Source organism: Streptopelia decaocto (genome assembly GCF_964273445.1).
Source record: "Streptopelia decaocto genome assembly, chromosome: 7".
NCBI classification, from domain to species: Eukaryota; Metazoa; Chordata; class Aves; order Columbiformes; family Columbidae; genus Streptopelia; species Streptopelia decaocto.
The window spans coordinates 35,539,722-35,563,990 of NC_138661.1; the positions used below are offsets into that span (position 1 = coordinate 35,539,722).

Genomic DNA, 24,269 nt, shown 5'->3' on the forward strand with positions numbered 1-24,269 from the left:
TTTTCTAAGCTAATGCAAGAGGAAGAAATTAAGTTTAGTGCATGACAGATGGAAGATGAACACCACCTTCACTCCACCAGCTATTCTTCTGAATGACCTGTATGAAATTAAAAAAAAGCACTGGATCATCAGAGAGTTCAGCCTGATGACACTTCATTTCGAAAGAATCCAATTGTGATTGTTCACATCAGCAAAAATGGTGAACATACTCTTACGGATTATGAAGTAAACAAACCATTTTCAGGGAAATTGGAATCTTCTTGCTTTGCCTGCAACTTCAGCCGTTTGTCCCTTTCATGTTCTGGAGGGATTGCTGACTTCGAAAGAAACACAAACCAAGGTGTTGTGACTGGTGACTGGTCAACACGTATGGGTCTCCTGCTTGATCAAACTCCCAAAACTATTCTGCCTTCTCAGAAGCAAATAGGCTGCGGTACCAATTAGTGTCCTGGAATAGTTAGATTCTACCACAGCTGAAGGAGAAAACTGGAGTATTAAGTGTATGAAAATTCAGTTAAACAGTGTCCGTAAAGGATAGCTTTGCAATTTGTAGTAAAGAGTCTGGTAGCTGAAGTATCAAGGTGGCACTGAGAGTCTATGCACGCAATTCATCCTTTATACTCTGTCCAGAAGGAAGGTCTTCATATCTAAAATGCCAATAACCTGTCTGCCTGGTGAACCAGTGAACAAGGCTGCTTCTTGTGTCTACACTTATTTCTGTGGTTCTTATTCCAAGAAAATATTTGTCTAAGTTGATTCTTAAGAACCAAGCTCAGAACTTCTTAATTTTATATGTCCAAGTCACCACCAAATAGCTTTGGACCTTCAGAGGACACCAGAAACGCATAGACAACAGAAATGGAATCAGTGCTGTGGGAATTCAGCTGAATGTGCCTTCTGAAAAAAGGTACAAGAAAGACAAAAGAAAAGATCTTTTTAAACAATTTTTGGAATCTGTTTTTCAGAAATACACGTTGTAGATTCATCAGAAGAAATTTCCTTACAATTTTAATTGTTGAGAAAAGCTCTGTAATTGGATTAATTGGCACTCCTAGAACTAAGATTACCAAAAAGGAAAGTGACTGTACTAGCGGATTTTTTTTTCTGTTGTTACGTAGAAGGTCTTTGAAGAAATAAAAAATCTTCCAGCTGAAAAAGAACTGTGAAGAACTTGAGGTATAATTTGCTGCCTGATTTTTTTCATAGAAAACATCCTTGTAGAGGCTGTTTTGCATCTCAGAGTCCAATAATTAGGAAAAGCTGCTTTTCACCTGTTGCTTTTTATTGTCACCAGTTGCTGTGGTGAAACTGTGGATGTGGTCAGCTGATGCCTATTTGAGAGGAATGGGAGGAAGTTTTTAAAAACTTCTACTTACCTTTAGTTACAGAAAGCTTTTCATAGCATGTTGAACTCCAGGAATTGTAGGGTAGTAGTACTATATACCTACTTAGCACCAGTCAACACCTTAACAATTCCACTTGTCTAGAACGTGGTGCTCTCTTTGGTTCCATTCAGTTAAATTAAAGTGAGTTTCTTCAAAAAGTGATTTCCTTTTGGTAAGAGAAGTTTTAATGCTCTAAAATTGTATAATGATAAAATATAAATTCATATTCTCTTTGAATTTCACAATATGCAATAAAGTTTTTCCCCTTCCATGGAAACCAGTTAGCTTTGTGCCTGTAATTTTGTAAACATTAGCAGGACTACTTAAATGATTTTTCGAAGAGTAGAAATATCAATTAGGAATGATGCTGACAGTTGTGCAGTATAGTATGTATGTAATATATCTATAATTTACCTATTATCCAGTTGTCACAAAACATAGTAATTTTTTCTTAATGGCAGTAGTTCGGTTAAAAAAATATTGTTTCAGATTGGCTTCATTTACGTTTTTAGAAGTACTCTGACTACAGCTTGTATCTTAAAAATACCATGCAAAATGTAAAACTAATAGATTGACCAACCAAGGTCCACAGTCTCTTAATGTATAAAATTACACTTAGGTAGTATTACACAATGGCCCTATTTTTAATCCTCATTCTTATCTCAGACTTTATTACCAGCATCAATCTCTCTCTCTCTTTCTCTGCCACTCCTCCAGCTTCTGCATGTGCTGTGTGTTTGGCTAAAAGCGTAATGAAGGAAACATTGATCTGCTTGTTGAAAGTACAGTAGAAGCTTTATGTCTACTGCAGTGCTATCCCCTGCTTCCTAAAAAAATGCTTTTCAAAAAGGGAGACACTCCAGCCTGTAGCTTTTCATGCTTTATCTGGCCATGTTAAGTGGTTGGAACATGATGCCTTGTGTTGTGAAAGCTCTGCAAAGTTTTGTGTCATTTTTCTGTCCCATGAAGTACATTATTTCCATAAAAATAGTTTTGGGTTATGCGTTGACCACATACTGATTGATGGAGTTTGATTGTATACTTAGCATTATTAATAAAACAACAGAGGCTTGCTTTGCCTTACTCAATAATACAAGAGCAGAGGGAGCAGTACAGGGAATGAAGTATCAGCAGTATTCAGAGAACAAGAGGAAATCCATTTCCTGCAACAGGTAGTTGACCTCAGAAGTCTATTCAGAGGCTGCAGGAAGACTTCTAAGTGCTCTAGGTTAAACTGGTTTATATAGTATACATTACTCAATGTTGTAAATAACTGAAGGTTGTTCTTCAGTACTAAAGCTGGGTAAGAGACTGTTTCTCCTACTTAGGCTAGTTTGAATAGAAGGCAGTGCTGAAAGACTAAGAACTCCTATGCTGACTTTCAGGTGTTTCCCAGAAGCATGGAACCTTGAATTCAATTTCAGGTACAGGCTGTTAAGTTCACTGTTGATGTCTGCTGTAAATCTGCACTACACAGGACAACTGGTTTGAGGGTGGGTAGAACAACTTATATGTTAAGGGCAGAGGGGAACTACTTTTGGCAGTCGAATTCAAGAGCATCCTCAATGTGTGCACAGTAAACCCAGCATTTTGAATTTGCTGCCTACCTGCAAATTCTGCACCCAGGACTCTCAGAAGGCTTTTCTGACTCCAAGAAGGTATTCCACCTTTCTCATGCTGCCTTAAGAATAGCAGCCTCTTATACTTTGCTATTCTTTATAAAATAGTTCTCTCTAGATTTCTAACTAGTGGGCAAATTCATGCAATTTTCGAGTTAGGTTATTCCAATACTATAATGTAAAACTTTTCAGAAGCAGTTTGCCAGATTAAAAAAAATGAGAGGAATCAATTTAACCATGATAATTGACTTTGCAATTGTCATAACTGAACAGGTCTTCTATCAATTCTTAGGCACCCTAGAATGCTTTAATGTCACTATTGTTTTTACAATTACAGAAATATTTTAATATAAAGGAAAAAACCTAAGTGAATATCCATATACAGTGTCTGAAACTTGAATTGCATATTGTTAAAGGTCTGTTTGGAAGATCGTCAGAATAACAGCAAGGAAAGTATGACATAATTCTAAGAAATATAAATAGATGTGAAATACCATAGGTGGTCTTTAGACTTTCAGGTATCATGAGTTAATTATATGGCTTCGTTATTGGTTGGATTATTAGGCTGGTTTGTATTCAATGTTTATGCCCTTCATTTGTACATTTTTGAAAACATGTTACGCACAAACTTGATTGGAGTGACACTAAGTTTTTGTTTTGTTATATCAATTAGCTTCCTCTTTTGCAATATATCACATAAAAAGAGAAAGCATGAACAAAATAGATCACATATAGTGATTTATGGAACATAATTTCCTTTTTCCTTGCTTTTTCTTTTCTCAACTTTTCAGTCTGTATATCAGCTGGAGATTTTTTTGTATTTTTCAATATAGAGAGTTTCATTCAACCCTTAAAATCACAGTGTGATGGAATTCAAGCAAAAAAGTGTTTGGGGAGGTGGAAGACCGTGATCAAGAAGAGTGGACCTGTGCCTTTATTTTCTCTATCATAAGATCTTTCTCGTGCCATAAACAAAGATTTCTCTTAGACAATTGAAGCTATTTCTTGGATGGGGAGACAAAATGAAGTAAATGTAAGCAGTTCCTCTCCATTCTCTTCTCTGCTTTCAAGCAGAAGTCCAGCAGATAGAGAATTTGGTTCATGACATTTGACTTAAATACACTGATCCACTGAAGAAAAATTGCTACATTAAATTGAGATTGCCTGTCTCATTGCCTTATGAACCTTATATACCTTGTAGAGATGCTCCTTGAAATTTTAAATAATGTTTTTCCAAGCTAGCCCTGTTCAATAGAGGGAACACTGAGGTTCTCATACTGTTAACGGACATGGCTTTAAGTAACTTGCCAGGTATGTCCCTCAGCTTGAAAACAGAAAAATATCTTGATAAAAAAGCCCACATGTATCTGTGGTATCTACAGTTCAGAAATAAATAAACACAACAGAGCCAATAAGGATCCACTAATCATTTGGGTTTTGTCCAATTATAGTGGTACAATCTAGTCCTGGTTTTCTGTGTTATTTTTTTGTAGTTGATAATAGAACAATGAGGTTTTAAGTAAAATTGGAATTTGTAGGTATTTGTATTTCACTTCCATACATGAACAAGAGGTCAAAGCTTTCTATATGGCAACTGCCATTTAAATAATTGCAATTTTTCTATTGCATTTTGCTTTAGTAGTAGTAATACCTTACCCTAGGCTTAAGGAAAATGAATGGATTAAAATTCTAACTTTTAGAGAAATGTGGTTTCCTGAGTGTACCTTAAAATGCAAAAAATCATGAAACGCCAGTGATCTAGTTTCCTTATTTGTAGAAAATAGCTTTACTAGTTCTGTCTTCATTCTCATTATTTGGATTAGTAGCTGCACAAAATATCTTCTGTAGCATTCTCTCTGCCATACCAGAGCAGGGAACTGTTCTTGCTACAAGTAGTAGATGTCATATCAAGAAAGGAATTCATGACAGCTCATAAGTGAAAGTATGGCAAAACTTCAAGTCACATCGGGAAAGAAAGTACATTATTGCAATAATCTGACCAAAGTATACATTAATAACTTTGATGAAGTTATATTTACAATAACATTTATTTTAAGAAACGTTTATTTAAGAAACATTGCTGTAATTGTGCTTTAAATACAATTCATCTTCATTTACCCACTGCTGAATCTCAAATTAGATCCATTATTAGTTCATACATTCAAAATAATAGCAAAAATTTACTTAAACCTGCAGCTTCCCTGTGTGTGGTACTTACCTTGTGACTGTGACATAAAACGATCCCTTCATATCAATGTTTTGCACTTACTCTGTTCTCTGCTAGTAAGTTCAGTTCAAGCACCAAATTCATTTACAAAGAACTATTTAACATTCAAGAGTGTGATAAAAATTGGGATTCTGAATGGCATCTCATTTCATGTAATGGATTTTAGCTTAAACCTTATCTATTTATCAAAATTGTAATACTTTTTGTTTATTTTTATTTTGGTAAAATGCTTCCTAGATCTGCATTTATCAGAGAAGGAATAAATAAAATTCAAAGTGTCTGTTTTCCAGTTACTGTTATATACATTCCTATATTCTAAAAGTCAAGTAATTTAGAAATAACTTCTTTCCCATATGGAACTTAAATATTCTTTGCTCTTTTTTTTTCAAGACAATGTAAGTCTTTATGTTTTAAATGCCCATCTCTGAATTTTTCCCTCTTCTTCCACAAAATAAGGAGACATTTTACCCTCTTGTCCCTGCTCAATACCCATCCGTTTGCCCTGAATTCCCTCAGATTTCCATCTGTTCCTCTCAGGATAGCTGGGCAGAGATGTGCAATTCTTTATGAAACAAGATAGATCAAGTCAGAGAGCTTTTAATGTCATTTTGCTTTTTGTTATAGTTTAGACTCACGTATGTAATCTACATTTGCATTTTTCAAAGTCAATCTTGTCATTATTTCTCTGTAATTACAACTATTTAAGCAAAGTGGTTTTTTCAGTTTTCTTGTAGTGAACCGTACCTTTGACTGTATGACATCAAAACTGTCTTGATTAGGTATAACTGTGAGATTTTTTTCCTAAACAACTACTGTTTTCTTTTTAAATCCAGTAGCAAGCATCTCACCAGCATACAATGTTAATTTGTTTGGGTTTTACTACTTAAATCGGTTTGTTTGACAGGCCAAACATTAGTTTGTATTCTATTACACTAGGAATAACACTCAGTCCAACTGCTCCCTAGGTTCAGCTTCCAAAGCAATCTAACTATTCAGAGTCAGCTTCAGTAATAGAATCTATTACACTAGTCTAGAGTCTGAAATAGTAATAAATCAAAGTAGGTCACAGCTCCTGTTAAATTGCTGTTATAGCTTTTGGAGTAATCACCGATGCAAAATGCCATTCATGTGATCTAATTTACATATATCTCTAGTGGACAGTGTCTGTTTTAACACATGGAAGTCAAATTAGATATGCTGTAGATATATAGTGTCAGTACCAGTAACATACAGCTCACATGTCAGTGGGTTCCTGTCAGTGCTCCCTGTGTTATCTTCTTGTTTTTCTAGTGTTTCAAATGCAGTTTTGTGACATGGAAGCAAGTTTTTTGCTAAGCATAATTACCATATAGTTTTTTGTTTGAGAGCTGGAGGGGAGAAGGAATGTCCTTATTCACAGTATTTTCCATATCCCTTTCTCTTCTATGAATTTCCAAGACTCAGTACTTCTAGAAGCCCAGCCAAATTAATATTCTCTTTCTCAGGCACATAACTGCTGTGGGCAGGCTGGTTGGTACCCTTGCACTGGACCTTGCAATCCAGACTGCCAAATTCAAGACAACACTAAAGGAATCTTATGCTTTTGAGGCTCAAAACAGAATCCTAAATGCAAATCCTGTTCCTGTATTTGTATTTCTGATCACTTCAAAATAGTTTCCAACTTGGGTTTGACAGTACAGTTCCCAGTGCAGCATTTGCTCGATTCCAGCCTCTCCATAGCTTATGAACCCCCTGAAATCATCACGTTATTCATCCATGATGAATCTGATTTCACTTTAAGGATTCTCTTCAGAGGAATGTAGTCTCAGTTTCCATCTCAACTCACAGGCAGAAACCTGGCTCTTCATGCAGGAAGTTCACTATACTGGTATTTACTGCTCAGATGGATTCATGCACTGAAGCTTTATTTTCCTTACAGTTGTTGCTGTCTAGTTTGAATCTTAATTTAAACCAAGTCCAAGGCTTTGGCTGCATGTTGTGTATATCAGTGACTATAATATACACCATATATATGATTATTGTTACCTGTATTTACTAGTTTTTGCTCTTGTTCTTGAAGCCCTTCAGTTTTGATGCTCCTAGCTCAAATAAAAATGTTAAGCTTAACCAAAATCAACTACTTTGGAGTTAAACCATTGCAGAAATTCTGATCAGACATTGAGAAATGCATGTTTTGTTCCTGCTTATAGAGCTAAAAAAGCAGTCAAACTATTCACTTTAAACTTACAATAACTATAAAAATGTCCAACCAAAACTGCTGACAGACACCAATGGAAAAAGCTGACATTTAACTTCAAAGATGCTTTAAAAACAAAGGAATTGGGTGATGGCCTTTTTATTTACTCTTTCGGCCTGGACATTCACTGGTCAGTTGATCAATGGCTTTTGAAGCTTATCGGTGTTTTGGTTTTGTTCTTACTGTTTTCATGTGCCCATATTCTTTTAACATAGAAAGGTAAGGAGTGTTATCTGTTTAGTGAGCTTCCAGGAAGATAGATTGTAAGCATGAAATATGGGTTATAGGCTTTGTTAACAAGTACAAGTTTGATTCAGAATGCTTTGAAGGTCAATGGAGAGATGCTTTTTTACTCTCACAGACCTTGGATCAAAGAGATGGAGGCCTGTAGGCCTCAGAGGAGGTAGGAACAAAACCAGCAGAAGCTAAAAGTTCCAAATAGGCCTCTGTCTCTTCCCCACTGACATTTAAGCAGATGTTGACACTGATAGATACTAAGGAAGCCGAGTTGTGTTTCCCATTTGTGGCAGATGGGGCAAATGGTGACTACAGCAATCCTGCTTTCAGTCCAGGAGGCATAGCTGTCTGCTGGAAGAGAAAACATGGGAAAGCCCTGAATAGATACTAAGGAAGACTATGTTGCATTTTCTGTCTCCATATTAATGTAAACTTTAATGTTTCATGCTGGAAAAACTTATACCATCTTCAGGGCTACTCATTTTCTGTGTGCCCTTCTTGAGACACCTACTGAGTGATGTTCACATTTGCTGAGCATTCCAAAAGCAGCTGAGGGGCTTTGGATTCTACAATCCAGCTGTAGGCATGTCAAATTAAATTTAGTCTAAATGTCTCTGGGTCTCAGTTTCCCATTTGCAAGATCAAGTCATCACTCTGCTTCACAAAGGTTGTGTAAAAACAAATTCCTTTGTGTGTATTAGGATATTTTATATTGCAGAACTGAGCACAACAGAGAAATCTATAAAGAACTAAATAATTCCCCATTCAGAAGAGAATTTGGGTAATGTTTAGTAACTAAAACATGAAACTAGTTTTTGAACAGGGCGATTAAAATGGAATAGACTTTTCTCATGCAGAAGACATGCTGATAATAATTATGATGAAATCATAATGCCTACATGTCAAATGAAAAATAAGAGTTACACATATAACATCAATCTGATATGTCTTAAATGCTGTGTTTCGCTTAAACTTGCAAATTTCACTTGACTATGTTTGAATGAAGAATTTATTTTATTATTCTGATTTTGAGGGTCACACCATTCAAGAAAAATAGCTTCAATTATTTTGCAGTAATGTGGAAATTTCATTGTTTTAATGGTGCATTGAAATTGGCTGTTGCTAAGTCAAGAAACAGAAATGTGAAAATAGTTGAAGTTTCATTTAAAACCAAAATACTTTGAAAAAAAAAAAAGAAACTTTTTAAAATGTCAACCTTATTAGTGTATGTCAAGGGTTAGAGAGTAATTTATGGTGTGCCTGAGGACAAGAATTTCTATACATCACCTATGTATTTTTAGTCCGTCTGATTGACAGTAGCTTAAAAAGCTGGTTGAACTGGAATGGACAAGGAGTTTAAAAAGTCTTGGTGGTCAGCTATAACTCAGACATCTAGCACATACTTCTAAGGCTAAGTGATTCATCAATCAAATTGCCAAGGTGTGGGATCGTATGAAAAGAGGCAAACAAATCCTGTTTCTGTGGCAAACAAGGATAACAGGAATCTCTTGTATCTCTTTGGCAAGAAAATGTATTCTCTCTACCTTTATTTACAGTATCTACTTCTCAAACTGGAAAATATTTCCTGAGCATTTGGGGGTAGTTTAAGATTTTCTTTCAAAAAAAAAAATATTGTTCACAGCTGATAGTGCAAGTGGTAGAACTTTTGATTTTCGAAAGGGCAGTGTCTAGAGATTTCTTGTGCCTTACAAACCCCACTTCAATTTTGTTAGCACAGGTTAAAAATATCTGTTGGATGTTGTACACAAATTATTTGGCAATAATTTTTATGTCTTGATTTTATATGGGCTTTGGCTTACATAAGATGCCTGTTCTCTCCATATTTACGTATTATAATTAATACTCCTTCTCTGAACAAAACCAGTATGATCTTGAATAAGTCCTCAACAGCCTCTAAAAAAATCACAGAAGCGTGCTGTCTTTCCAGTGTAATTCATGCAGCATATCTGTAATCTGTCCCATATTCTTAAGAATACAAAATCCAGCTCCTTTTTTTAAATTTTACAAATGTAAACATTTCATTAAAATTCCCATGAGGAAATAAAAACCACTTCCATTCTCTTTGCCTCTTTTTACTCTCAACTATCAAGCCTATGCTGCCAGTTTGTTGTAGCAAGTTTACTTTCCCATGAGCTTTTTGACCAGTAGTTTACTACTTTACCTCCTGTTTTGCTGTATGTATCTTCCTGCTTTTTTATTCAGTGAGGTGTTCAGATTGCAATTTTAGTTGATGTGTAAGATTTTGTTGGAAGCTTCTTCTAGTAATAAACATAATGATTTTGCGTCTCCAGGACAAAGTCAGTTTTCGTTGAGAGACAATGACTGATCAGCATCTTTCCCAGGAAACTGCCCTTTGCCTTTTCATTTAGTTCCAAATATTGGATAATATCTTTTTTTTGTACTGCTCCTGTAAAATGAACCAATTCAGCCCTCATGTTTCTGCAGTGTATTCATCAATTCACGTCCACTGTCCTGTTTGAACAGTAGTTAGGATGAATCATGATCTGACCATAAAATTCCATGTTCATACTCCGCTGGGAAACAATTATCAAAATTATATATATCTTTATGTAATGTGTAGCTGTCTAGGAAAAACCTCAGAAAAGAGGACTCAATAATGTAAGGATGAAGACATAAAGGCATATTCAAGATTTGAAGATGGCTTTTGTTCAGTGTCCAGTCTACAAAGCGTAACAATTAATCAGTGGTAAAAATCTGCTCCTAAAATGATATTGGCTTCAAATAATTTTTGCTTATTTCTTCCCACAGACTCCAAATGCTTAAGTGTTGTTTGAATAGGAATGCATTCCTGAAATAGGAACATTGCATCTTGTAATGGGATTATTTAATCTTCAAATACTTTGTTAAAAGTTTTCTGAAGTATACACTTTTCCTGTGAATTTTTTTAAATGACATCATTTTTATGTCCCATATTAATTCAATCAAAGCAACTCTTTCTATTCTTCATATTAGATTTAGAACTTTTTTTCATTAAACAATGTGTTTCCTTGTATTTTTCAAATTAGCCCCTAGTTTAACCTTACGTATATTGCCTAGAATAACAGGCCCAAATCAATTCCTTTTATAGTGGTATTACACTGGTTTGAGACATGGTTATTAATGCTTTAGTTTTATTTTATTTAGTTAGTTACAGATACTGATTATGGTACATTGCACTCTTGGGGAAGAGAGTATCTAGGCAAGAAACATAGTGCAAACCTCTAGAGTTACAGATTGGATCATGTGTGATTTGAAAATTGTTTAAAGCAGGCAACTATTTGAGAGACATTGAAAAGGCATGTGCTCAGAGTATATGGTACAGAACTCAGATCACGTGATTGATTACCCATGTAGAAGGTAATGAATATAAATGAGATTAAGACAATTTGAACAGAGAATTTAGCCATGGCAGTATACATTAAAGCTTGAGTGGCACCAAGATATTTCTTGCCACTGAAATGCTTTGCAGTATAAAATGATAAGAAATATTTACATGAGTTATTAGAGCGCTTTGTTGTAGGGTTAGATGCTGTGTAAGGTACACATCTATCTCTTAAGTAAAACACATGTAGAAAAAGCAGGAGCAGCAGCACACTTTCCCACATCACACAAAATAAATTTTCTTCATAAAACTGCTGAAGTTTACAGGAGAGGTTATATGAGTTACACGCTTTCTCACTGACAGTAAGTTGTGGTAGGTGCAATAGCTCATAAACAGCCCACCCGGTGTTTATGGGAGAGTTAGGGGAATAGAGTTCGGAAACTGTTACCGGCTGCTGTGCTTCGCATACCCCGCTTCCTTCATTACCGCTTGGCAAACTCATTCCCTTTGCTGTACGTTAGTCCTCCGTGTCCGTATGGATGTTTGGGTTTCTGCTGGTGGTTCCACATTGTGCATGCTTTCCTAAAAGTGGAGCGATGTGCTTTCCTGTAAATGATAACGATTACGGGTTAGCCTCCTACAGGCTCTGTGTTCCTGAGAAACAGGCTCTTTCTGTTGATGGTTACTCATGTTTTGGTGTAATTGTTCTGAATTGTTCTTCATGTTGTAAAACTGAGTGGAAGTGTACTCCCATAAGAGTTAGCTTTTCATACTGGGCTGGAAACTCTTCATCTTTGTGTAGCAATTTGTTTTATTATAACCAACGGCTTTTAATTGTACCTCCCATAATGAAGAGCTGACTTAATACTCTGTGCTAATCTTGTTATGACTTTAAAAAGGTAAGTAATTTCTCTAACCATTCCTAACAGTCATGGTAAAGTGTTAAAGGATTTTTCAATTTTTCTTTTTTTCTTTATTTTTCACATTAATTTTTCACTTGTAGCATGAACTTTTCTTTGTGTCTTTTTCTATTTTTCGTGTAAAAAAAAATTTGTGGACCGATTTTTATTTGCAGCAAAACATATCATGTAGATTTAAATCAGTTTAGTGCAGTCATTGACTTCATTTTTCAGACAAATCATGATTAATTGATAGAAATTGTCAGAAGTACTCTTTATTTTACCATTCCCTTAATTTATTTTTGAGTACTTTATTTCCCGTTGTGTTTACTACTTCAGCCTATGGAAGAAAGCTTACTCTGCATTCCAGCATGATGAAATTATATTTTAAAGAACATAAAATCCAGTTTGCTTGAGAACAGAGTAATGTGAATCGAATGCTTTGGGTTTGGTTACATTCTGCCTGAACTATGCAAGGGAATGGTACTGGCTGGTAGCCCACTGTGTCTTCTGCCAAGGAACATCATGAGCCAAGAGGCGGTAGAATGGACAAACAATAAATCTATACTTTCCCTGTGAGAGACAGCCATAGGTTGTTATTTCTGTAACTACCTGTGAATAAGAAGAATTATAGTAAATAATACTATTAATCACTCACCCAGTCAGTCATGGTACTATATGCAATGTAATATGGATTCTTGACTTAGCAGTAGCTGTGAAAAGAATACGAATTTTCTGTAAATGTCACAAATAACCAAGTAGTAAAACATACAAATAATGAATATGATAAAAGGCATTTAAAGAACATGACCCCATTCATGCAAAGCTCCATTGCTGCTGAAACTGTATGTGTTAGAAAGCCAGTGGGTTTTATTCAAAATGGTATTTTACTGCAGATTTGTTTTAAAATAACATTTAGGATATCAATGTGCAATTCATATTAAGCAAACAGAAGTATTATGTAATAACTAATTTTTATGTCAGTTATGTTAAAACATGGTTTGTATTCTGCAGCTGTGAGCATAGCTTGGGAAACGATCAAGTCTAGCTGATCAAGCCTTTTATTTTATTATCATGGATTCCTCTTCCACAGCTGCTTTTAAAATTTGTGGGAAGCAAATTATTTCTCATACTGCATATGTTGCCCATCAGGTGAGTGATAACATGGAAACTGTAGGCTGGGTGTAAAAAAGCAAAAAGTAAATTTCAAGTCCTCTGTGTGCACAGAATTAAAAAAATGGCCTGTACGAAGCTGCGTGTGAAGCCAGCTGTCTTTTGTTACCATTGTCATTTGGACTCTGTAAGAGCAAAACTTTGTCGGCACGTTTTTTATATTGGAAGATTTGATCTGCAAATCTCAGCTGCTCTGTTCATTATAAATCTCTTGTTTTTGTCCATACACTAGCTCCACTATAGGTTGGAAGGGCTTAAAGATGAACTGAGGAGGAATAGAGGCTACAACTCGAGAGTAACTATTACTGCTCAAAGGAGCTGTTTTCCATTCGCAAACATTGCTTTGCGCTATGGGTTTGGGCTCCTTCTGTTCCTCCACTTTGTTGAAGACTCTCTCTTGACTTCCATTTTACTTCTTTAGCACTGTCTTTGTCTGCTAACATTTTTCCTCCTTCTCTAGTAGCTTTTATCTGTGTCCTTTGGATCACATATTTTACTTAGTTTATTTTAGTAGATTGTTTCAAATGTTTGTGTTTTGTATTTTTTGGTTTTTTTGCCTTTTTCTTTAGGACTATGTTACCTCACTGAGTTCATTCCACAGTTTGCTGAATCGCTTGGTTATGTTGCAGCAGGCCCATTCCTCGTTTTCTCTTTTCATATGGTTTTCAGTGAGAAATAAGAGAGCCTCTTCCATTTTAACCAGTAGTCTTACACACATAGGCCCATGTCTCCTTTTGCACACACCATCTTCTGGCTTGCCACGTCCCATCCTGCTTCTCTCAGTCTGTGCCACTCTCTCTTTTGTGCTTTCTTTCCTACCATTATACCACCTTTTTGGCCCAGAATTGTCCTTTGGTAAATTATAGATAAATATTTACTTCTTCCAAAGAGAATTCACCTCATGCCTTTGAAATCTGGTAAAACAACTCTGGGCCAAATTTGGGCATAATTAATATTTGTTTGCAGTTTTCTTTTACGGTATTTTTGGTGGGAAGGAGGGAGGGTTTGGGGGGTTTCTGGGTTTTTTTTGTTTGGTTTGGTTTTTTCTTTTGTTTTGTTTTAAACAACAGTTTTTTTCAGGGAAGGACACCATAACCCACTCTAAGTTGCAACATTACTTTCCATAAGTTATTCCATTACAATAAGTAAATTGTGTTGCGCTGTAGAATCTGATTTTTATATGTGAATACACGTTTGGGGCAAGCTGCTGTGGAACAGAAGAAAGAGGTTTAGAACTTGGGGCACAGTTGGTTTCAGCCTTAAATGGTTGTTCCTTTCTGAAGACGGCCTTTTGGGAGTTGAGAGTGTACCATTCTTCATCAATTATTAGATCACACATATTCACCTTCTAGGCAATTTTTCTGTAACTGCAAATCGAAACTGTAGTCTGAAAGATAATCTGGATTCACTCCTTTGCTTTTTCAGCAGAGACAAATGTTCTGCAGGGAAATTACACCCTCAGTGTTACCTGTGCTATTCCACTTCTTTCACCGTGTGTACACAGTTTTACTTTATTAGTCCTCTCACTGAAATTTAGCAATATATTTGTGAATGAAGTAAAAAAGAGATTCCATTCTCTCTCAGAGGTTTGTCTTCCTGTGAAGTTCACATTAGCTGGGGTTTTGTACGCACAGAAAGCTTTTTATTCAAGTGCTACCAGTTCAGCCAGCTGACCTGCCAGAAGATAGATTGCTGTTCAAATAGCTCATCTAAAAGCTTGCAACTTCCATGTTATTGTACAATGTTCTGTCTTTCCAAACCTCAGAAGAATTACCAAGAGCTGATACTTCAATACAGATAAAGTTTAAACTGTGTTGTGTTTACAGGACCGCTACTCTTCAAAAACAATTCTTTTTTAAACCTGCGTGGTAAACAGATGAAACTCTAAATATCCAGTGTTACTAGAATATTAGACCAACATGAATCATCCAGTTTCCCTGGAGTCAGGCTAATGTATCTGGAATAGCACAGCAGCAGCTAAGCAGCAAGGAAGAGGATTTGTTGAGAAACCAGTTGTCATTCTCACCCAGAATTGCACTGTAAAATATATACTGTTCAAACAGAAACAACTGAGGAAATTTATCTGGCCCTAGCTAGCAGCTGTTGATACAATTGTGGGTCGCTTATACAATTGCAAAGAAGTCTTATTAAATATTTTCAGAATCAACACAATCTAAATTGACTATTTTAAATTCTTTCTGTAATACCTGAAAATGTCAATAATAGAATTTTAAAGCAGGTCATGATAATATAGTTATGTTATGTCTAATCATAAAACAGGACCTAGGTTCAGAGTTAACTGTGATCACAGTTGTACAAGAAAATGTGGATTTAAATTTTTTTTTTTTAACTGGAGCTTAACGTGTAATTTTAACCACTTTGTTCCTTGATTTTACTCTGATACTGTCCTTAGTCCATCTTGCTTCTTATGGTAGGGTGTGGAATCAAATTGCTTGTATCAGATTCCGACCATCAGCTACTACATTTCTGCTTAATGTACTTCTCTCATGTAGAGTTATGTAAGAACTTTGCTGAAAATATGTATAGCCTCTGTCTTAGATCCCAGGAGCTTGCCCATTATATCTCTGTATTTTGCATTCTTGTCAACTTCTGTAGCTCATACTCTTTGTGCTCTCTCTGCAGGTCCAGTCTAGGTGCAGCAGCAAGGAGAATATCCTCAGAGCAAGTAAGTACGGAAATTTCATAACTCTGTTGAGAAACTAAGAGTGCTCAGAAGACAGCATATGATAATCAAATGAGAAGGATACGGTTGGGACATAAGTGGGTTTGGCAGAAGAAATTTAACAAGACAATGAAATTCAGTCTGGAGACAAAATAGAAGTGTAAATACCTCATAGTGTTCATGTGTTAATGGATAGTTGCCTTTTAATTTTTTATTCAAAGTTGGTTTTTTAATGACATGGCGGTCTGTGTTGTTTGTGGTGATGTTTTGTTGCAATTGATCATGTGTGTGTAACTTTTATAGTGAAAAAGAATCAACAGTCAAAGGCAATGAAAATGGAAATTCTCAAGTTGAATACATATGATTTTTATTTTCATACCAGAATATGAAATTGAATGTTGGGTTACATAAAATCAAACAAAAAAAATGCAAAGGTTAAGAATTCGGGTTTGATCCAAATGGCCGGTTCTGTAATTTGCATGATTTCTTTCCTTTGTTTTATGGGAACCTTTCCTAGTCTAAAATTTGATTCACCAAATGTGTAGATATATATATATATATATATATGTATAACAACAGGAATAGGAAGTTGTTTTGGTGATAAGAGAGAAGACTGTCAGGAATTTGCTGCCTTATGCAGCCAATTGACTCTGCTGCTTCAAAGCTAGAGGATTATTTTGTCATGCAAAATGCTGCTTACTGTAAGTAGTTATTTTCAGAGCCATCTGACATTTGAAATCAGTGAAAGACAACTTGGGAAGATCTGGGGAGTTGTTTAATGTCATTTACTTGTAATTTAGAAGTACTACTTAGTAAAGTGAGAATTTAAAAAATCATTATTTGTTTGTATCCAGGTCTGTTTAAGTGTATCATACCTCTAAAAAAAGAGGTGGCTTTTGTTTGTAGGAATAGGGAAAGAGGAGGGTTAGTAGTTACATGTGCATCTTTCTTCTTTTCTTTGTTAAGGTTATTCATGCCAGTGTTAAACCCAGAGGGGCTCTGGGTTTGAGTATGTATTTTCTTAGCTTCTCTTACAGAAATAATGGGTGTTACTTTTGGTGTTGGAAGAAAGTTGTCAGAGATTAGGGGATTTTACCTGGTTTCAAAAAAACTGTTGAACAACACATTTCTCAGCAGATTTTAACAGAACCTTTGATGTAAGCAAGTAACGTGTATTAGACACAGCGTTCTGAATCTGAAGCTAGTACTCTGGGCACCATTCAAAGACTCTGAATTCATTCATGTTTTAAGGGTTAGAGAGGTGAAATGCTAGCGTCTGAAGTAGCTAACAATGAGGTTTAGGTAGCAGTAGAAGAAAAACATAAAAGCACCTCCCTGCCTGTATCATAAAGGTTGTTTACTGCTACACAGTTCCACCAGTGTTCACTGCCCTGACATATTTTTTCCTAGCACCTTCCTTCAGTTTTCCCAACTTTTAAGAAAATATTTCCTTAATTTATGGAGTCAGGAAAAAGTTTTTAACGTAAATTATATGGAATCTAGTGAATCTGCAGGGATTACTGTGTCCAGAAATTTCAAAGCATCATACACAAGGAATGAACTCTTTACATCAGAACCAAAATACAACTGCTATGTAAAGGAAAGGGATTAAGTCAATTAGAAATTATTTGTGCTGGTCAAATTCACAGCACCTGCTTTTATCATCATGTTATCTTCTAAATATGTACAAAGGGATTGTTCAAATAATTTCTTCTAGAATCTTTCTTGGGACTGGAATCAGGTGGACAGTTTTATTTGTCTCTGTTTCTTACTCTTAAAGATAGTTACGGTGTTAATGGAATTTAAAAAAATGAACAGTCTCCCACATAGAGAGACAAGCATGTGTCAGTGCTAGAAAGAAGTTTTATATATACATATCGATTAAGCAACCTTCTCTTCTGAAGGAAAAACTTAGATTGTGTGATTGTTTTACTATTTTTGTAGTTACTTATTATTAGGTTGGTGCAAAAGTAATTGCAGTTTTTGCATTGTTGAAATTTGCCATTTCATATTGGAATACATTCTGAAATAAATGTGGCTATGTTATACATAATTTTAATGCACTTTTCACGCTTTATGTTTTTTTGCTACTGACTCATTACTTGCTGATTATTTTATATTTATTTTAGAGTATGGAAATTATGTTAGACCAAAAGCAAATTCAAGCAATTTTCTTATTTGAGTTCAAAAAGGGTCGTAAAGCAGCGGAGACAACTCGCAATGTCAACAACCCATTTGCCCAGGAACTGCTAATGAACGTACAGTGCAGTGGTGGTTCAAGAAGTTGCACAAAGGAGACGAGGGCCTTGAAGGTGAGGCCATCAGAACTTGACAACGACCAATTGAGAGCAACTGTCGAAGCTGATCCTCTTACAACTACATGAGAAGTTAACAAAAAACTCGATGTTGACCGTTCTACAGTCATTCAGCATTTGAAGTAAATTGGAAAGGTGAGAAAGCGCGGTAAGTGAGTGCCTCGGGAGCTGACCGAAAATCAAAGATATCATCATTTGGAAGTGTTGTCTTCTTTTATTCTGTGCAACAACAGTGAACTGTTACTCGATCAGATTGTGACATGTGGCAACAAGTGGATTCTATATGACAACTGGTGACGACCAGCTCAGTGACTGGACCAAGAACAACCTCCAAAGCACTTCCCAAAGCCAAACTTGGACCAAAAAAGGTCATGGTCACTGTTTAGTGGTCTGCTGCTGCTCTGATGCACTACAGCTTTCTGAATCCTAGTGAAAACCATTACATGTGAGAAGGATGCTCAGCAAATCGATGAGATGCACTGAAAACTGCAACGCCTGCAGCCATCATTGGTCAACAGAAAGGGCCTGATTCTACTCCACGATGACACCCAACTGCACGTCGCACAGCCGACACTTCGAAAGCTGATTGAATTGGGCTAGGAAGGTTTGCCTCATCCACCATATTCACCTGATCTCTCGCCAACTGACTGCCACTTCTTCAAGCATCTCAACAACTTTTTTGCAGAGTAAACGCTTCCACAAGCAGCAGGATACAGAAAGTGCTTTCAAATAGTTCATCAAATCCCAAAGCATGCATTTTTATGCTACAAGAATAATAAAAAAACTTATTTCTCATTGGGAAAAATGTGTTGATTGTAGTGGTTTCTGTTTTGATTAATAAAGATGTGTTTGAACTTAGTTCTAATGATCTACAATTCACGGTCCAAAACCGCAATTACTTTTGCATCAACCTAATAGAAGACTACACTTAAAGTGATAATCTCTTTTTTTCCAGAATGTGAAGGCATGTGCAGCAGCAAATGGGATATTCAGCTAGCTACTGCAAAGCAAAATCAAGTTATTAAAAAATAGTTTTTATTAATTGTTAATACTATCTTATAATTTATGTTGCTGTAGGAATATCATTAGATGTTACATGTAGAACATCATCCACTTTGGCTCTCATAAAAACCTTCTTGTTCTAGGCAAATCCATTCAAGATATTTCTACAAATGTCATTTTCTTGATCTTTTGATTTATATCTGTTAGTCTTATTTGTGTATTCCTGCAATAGTTCCCTCTCTTTACTTGATTATCTTCACTTTCAAAATCCTTCATAGCTTGTTGTCCCCTTTTTTTACTCTCAGTAAGTATCAAGAAATCAAACATGCTGCTGGCTTCATTTTCAACCAACTTTTGTCATATTTTCTCCCAACCTGTCCTTCATATGTGGGAAAAGTAAGGTTGCATTAATCTATCCTACTACCTTCACTCCAATTATACATTTAAATGTGATTTTCCTGTGGTGACCACAAAATCTTGACAATGGGTAGGATGCCCACAATCTGGAAACCCCGACTGCTGTCGTGACTGTCCAGTGATTACATTGTGCTTCCCTCTACCCTCTTTTCAAACCTTTTGACTCCCATCTCACTCTTAGATTTTAAACTCACTGGGACAATGTCCATTTGTATGTTTTATCTGTGCACTGCACGTAGCATATTGAGGAGTGTTTGTGGAGAACAGAATGAGGAATGAATCGTCCTGACTTCATAGTTCACAGAACTGAGTTAACTTCAGATTATCATCCTTGGTATAAAATACTACATAATCTTTGAAGGGTTTCTGTTTCTAATTAACGGATCCTTTTATACTCATCAAGACTTCTGGTATGTTTTTCATTACAAGTAAGGATATACACTTTTGTGAACTTTTTCAACTGTAAATTGCATTTTGTTTTAAATCTCTCTTTCCATTCTGGTTGAATACAGTGTGTTCCCAGTGTTTGACCTAAATGGTCAATGGTGATAACTAGCTAATTTAATTTACTGTGGATTAGTTTCTGTAGAGTGGTTTAATTGAACATCACTGTGTACATCTACACATTGTAGCATATACAAACTTGGTGCTCTCTCGTTGCAGGTCACAGTGCTGTTGACATTACCAAGGTAGCAAGAAGACACCGCATGTCTCCATTCCCATTGACATCTATGGACAAGGCCTTCATCACAGTTCTGGAGATGACCCCAGTGCTTGGAACAGAAATCATCAATTACAGAGGTATTTTAAGTTGGATTCTTTGTGGGGGTTAGGGTAGTTGTTGTCTTTTATTAATGCTGTGAGGTGTCGGAACCAGTACTTTTTCTAGGAGAAGCTGCTTTAGGAAATGCCAATAATAGGAGGAAAAGTCTCCTTTCAAAGTCAGGAGAATGTTGATTTAGCTCAGTGCTGCTCTCTGAAGGAATCTGTAATGAAACTCTAAATATATAAATGAACTCTCCTGTGCTCTGTGTTACATGGAACAAAGCTAAAACATAGAAACCACCATTTGCCTCAGCATTTAACACTGGACTTCTGTAGATGCCAACTACCTCCAAGTTGTACTGTGATTGTTCACTGTTTTCTTACTGTGTGAGATTCTCACTAAACCCCCTTTCCAATCTGAGATTAATGATCAAATCAAAGTGATGGTTGATTCCAGGTCACTTTTTTCCACATCTGTATCTTTAATAGTTCATCTCAGTCTGTTTTTTTCAGATCCTGCTTGGCCTACTAGTCATTCCAGAATTTCTGTTCTTATAAACCATTTCTATTCTACCACTACATATGAGCCTTTTCTGATACTTACTTGCATTTAATATTTGATTTAGTGAAAATTTAGAATCATGGATCACTGTTGCTGATTTATACAGTGATGCTGTCTTAAAAGGCACCAAACAACAGGCAAAATGTCAGACATGACCATGTCTGTACTCTTAAATAAATGGGGATAGGTGAAGCCATTTTCTGGCCTTAAAAGGAATTAGCAAGGCGTCTCTCATGTTTATTCAGCTAAACTATCCTCCCTCCTGAAACAGTGTGTTCATAATGCCTATTAGGTGTCTCCCTTCCTCCTGCTATCCCTAACACCATGCCTGGGCGTTATCTGGGAGAGTGTTCTTGGCACAGAACAAAGCCATGACAGTAAGCATGCTGACAAGTAATCCTGAAGTAGGTAGGGAAGGGGGAAGCCTCCTCCAGGGATTCCTACAGATTTTCCAAAGGTAAGGTGGTGAGCAGAGAGATAGTGGAACCGCGAGCCTCAAGAGGCAAAATGTTTAGGACATCAGTGGACTTCAGGTAATAGAGAGGTACAGTTTCTGAATGAAATATTCCATCTTCTAGCTTGGAAGTTCAGAGTTTTCATGCTCTTCACCAAATCTTTGTGCTGCCACAAACCTTTGAGATGTCTTCGTACTGACATAGTGATTTAGCAGAGCTGTGGGTTTAGTCACTCCAAGCAGACACCAGCACTGCGCTGTGCCTTGGCAGTGGGAAGCAGATCTCTGAGAAGACGCTGCACATGCTGCATTCAGAGCAGCACCAGGACTGGATCAACAAGCGGTGTGCATGTTGCAACCTGCACTTTAATAATGGTGTGCACGTTAGAAGGCAGCATTAAGGCATAAATGCCTGAGCACTATTAGATCTTTTGGGATAGCTGTCAGCTGAATGCCTTGGCTAAGACAGCCCTCTGTGGACAACATGATGAGTCAGTGTTAGGTACATTTAGTCCATGTAGATGCTATGTATACAACACTGAGCTCCTGAAATAAAAGACAGAAGTTTGGTGTGTACCTCCCTGAAAAATAAGCACAGCATGGGTTTATTTTGCTATAAAAGGTACTGTAGCATTATTACTCTTTTTTGATATAAAAATAGTTTTGATCTTTTAAACCTCTACTGCAAAAGTAAGTGAAGAAATAGGCACTTGAATTTGGGTTGCATTGATCATAGGGGAAAACAAGTGCTGATAAGCTGCTGTTTTTCCCTTTTTTTGTTCCTTGATTCTGTGAATGTGTCTTTATTTTCACTTTTCTCCTTCTATTTTTTGCACTTCTGAATGACAACTTACATACTGTTTCACAAAGCTTCTATGTTGCTTGTGTTGTGTTTCTGGGTAGAAGCTGTATTTTTCCTAGAAGTTAATAAAATGTGGCTAAAAATATTATTCTAGGCAGACAGAGAATAAGCATAATCTTCACATGCTACACGTATCTTGACATACATAACAATAACATCACCGTCTGTTTATATGTATACACTAGTCTTTGTGCAAACATATTTGTAACAACAGTAAGTAGCAGCCTTTTCATATATCTGATTTGTAAACTTCTTCGTTAGAACTATGGTGAAATCAGAAAAATCACAGCACATATAATTTCCTGATGCAACATGCCTTAGACAAGCTTTCACCATGTAATTTATTTTAATATTAAACACCATTCAAAATATAGGCTAAATAACAGTTTTGTGTTAATACTGATAAAGTTACCATACCCATAACAGAGTGACTCTGTTCAGACTACATGCTCTTCAAAATGTCCTTACAGAGGTAGCTGGAGGTAATTGGTCATGGCTAGATGCTTATATTCTCTATAGAGTTTTATATACTCTAATTTGTCAAAAAGACGATTTGGTTGTTTCTGTTCTTATTTTACTACATGGAAGTATGCTGTCAAGGTAAGAGAAGGTATTCTAGTATACTTGATATTATCTTAGTTGATATTTCATTTTGTTCTTCATGTTACCTCATTACTGACATAAGATACAAGCTGATTCTAAGTCTGGAACATTTTTATTATTGTTCCTGGCCCCGTTATTCTTTTAAAAACAATGTTCTGAGCCTGCTGAGACACTTCAGTTATGACCCTCTTCTCTCCCACCCAAAATGAAAGAGTTAGATACATGGTAAGGTCATCAGCTGTACAGGTATATTCTTGGTTTAATATTCACATAATTGTGCCAACAATGAAAATTTAACAAAGCTATATTCCTTCATATTTTTTCACTCTAGTTTAAAATTGTATCTCGCAATTTATTTTTCAAGAAGTATATACTTATGTTAGCACTGTAAGATTCCCTAATACAAAGTATGAAATTTCAGGATTGAGCCTTTAGGAGACATCCTAAAGGCCACATCTGCATCTGTTATACCAGAAATGAAATTCTCTTAATCTGCAGTTACAAATCTCAAGATGGAATCCCATTTTCAGAAGTTCTTAAGTAATCACCATAGTGTTATACAGACAAATATATAGGAATTTTTTGTAAAGGCATATATATGTATATATGTGTGCATGTATGTACACACATATATATTAGTTGGCTAAAAATATTGATTTTTAAGAATACCATGAATTAAGAACCAGTTTTTTATTTAGTTATGGGGTTTTTTTTCAGTTAATACACCTGTAATGTCAGGAAATAATAGAAGTACAGTCCTGGAGGCCTGAATCCTAACTAAATGTACTCAGACAAGCACTGTTGTGCTGTGTTTATTTTCCTTTTGGTTTTGTGCCTTGAATTAACACTGAGCTCCTGAAAATTATCTCTTGGGAGCACAGTTTCTCTGTAAGGAACGTAAAATGTTTAAGCTTCCAGGATTGAAATTAATTTCATTAACAAATTACCTAATTGATTTTAACCTGATTTATTTACATTACTAAACATATTAAATAGTAATAAACTCACAAATAAAGCTGCTGAATGTTGTACAAGTAGCCAGTACAATCCTAACTTGATTCTTGCTATAGTCTTTCAAATCTATTCTGTCCTAACATAAGGAGGAGGATGAGTAAAGTTGCCATTTGGAACATGACTTTTGCATTGGTAAGTGTATTGCTCAGTGCCTGTATAGATCATTTAACCTCTTCCATATTAAAGAAAAAAAAAAAAAGACAGTCTTAAAATATTTTGCAGAAATGGCATAAACCAAAGACATCTGAAGTGTATTTCCTACCTGCCTTCATCAATATCTGGTATGAAGGCCCCAGTTAGCCTTTTATTCCAGCTAAATACAGTTACCTGAACATTACTCCATGTATATATAAGGTTAAGTTTTTAGACAGCATGATAATGATTATTCTTTTGAAACTAAGAAGAAGCAGAAGTTTAATTGATACTAAAAGTACAAAGCAGATGCAATCTACACTTAATGGGCTTAAGGCTGA

The 24,269-nt window shown here is 35.9% G+C and overlaps 1 protein-coding gene across 7 annotated transcripts in view; it reads left to right on the top strand.

The window, feature by feature from the left end:
* The window catches only part of GPHN (gephyrin), a 295,329-nt gene that overhangs the window by 224,254 nt on the left and 46,806 nt on the right, over window positions 1-24,269 (top strand). For all 7 annotated transcript variants that reach the window (XM_082058023.1, XM_082058025.1, XM_082058024.1 and 4 more), the window contains 2 exons: window positions 15,763-15,805; window positions 20,200-20,337. In XM_082058023.1, the coding sequence (XP_081914149.1) occupies window positions 15,763-15,805; window positions 20,200-20,337 (181 nt within the window). The remainder of the gene's footprint in view (window positions 1-15,762; window positions 15,806-20,199; window positions 20,338-24,269) is intronic.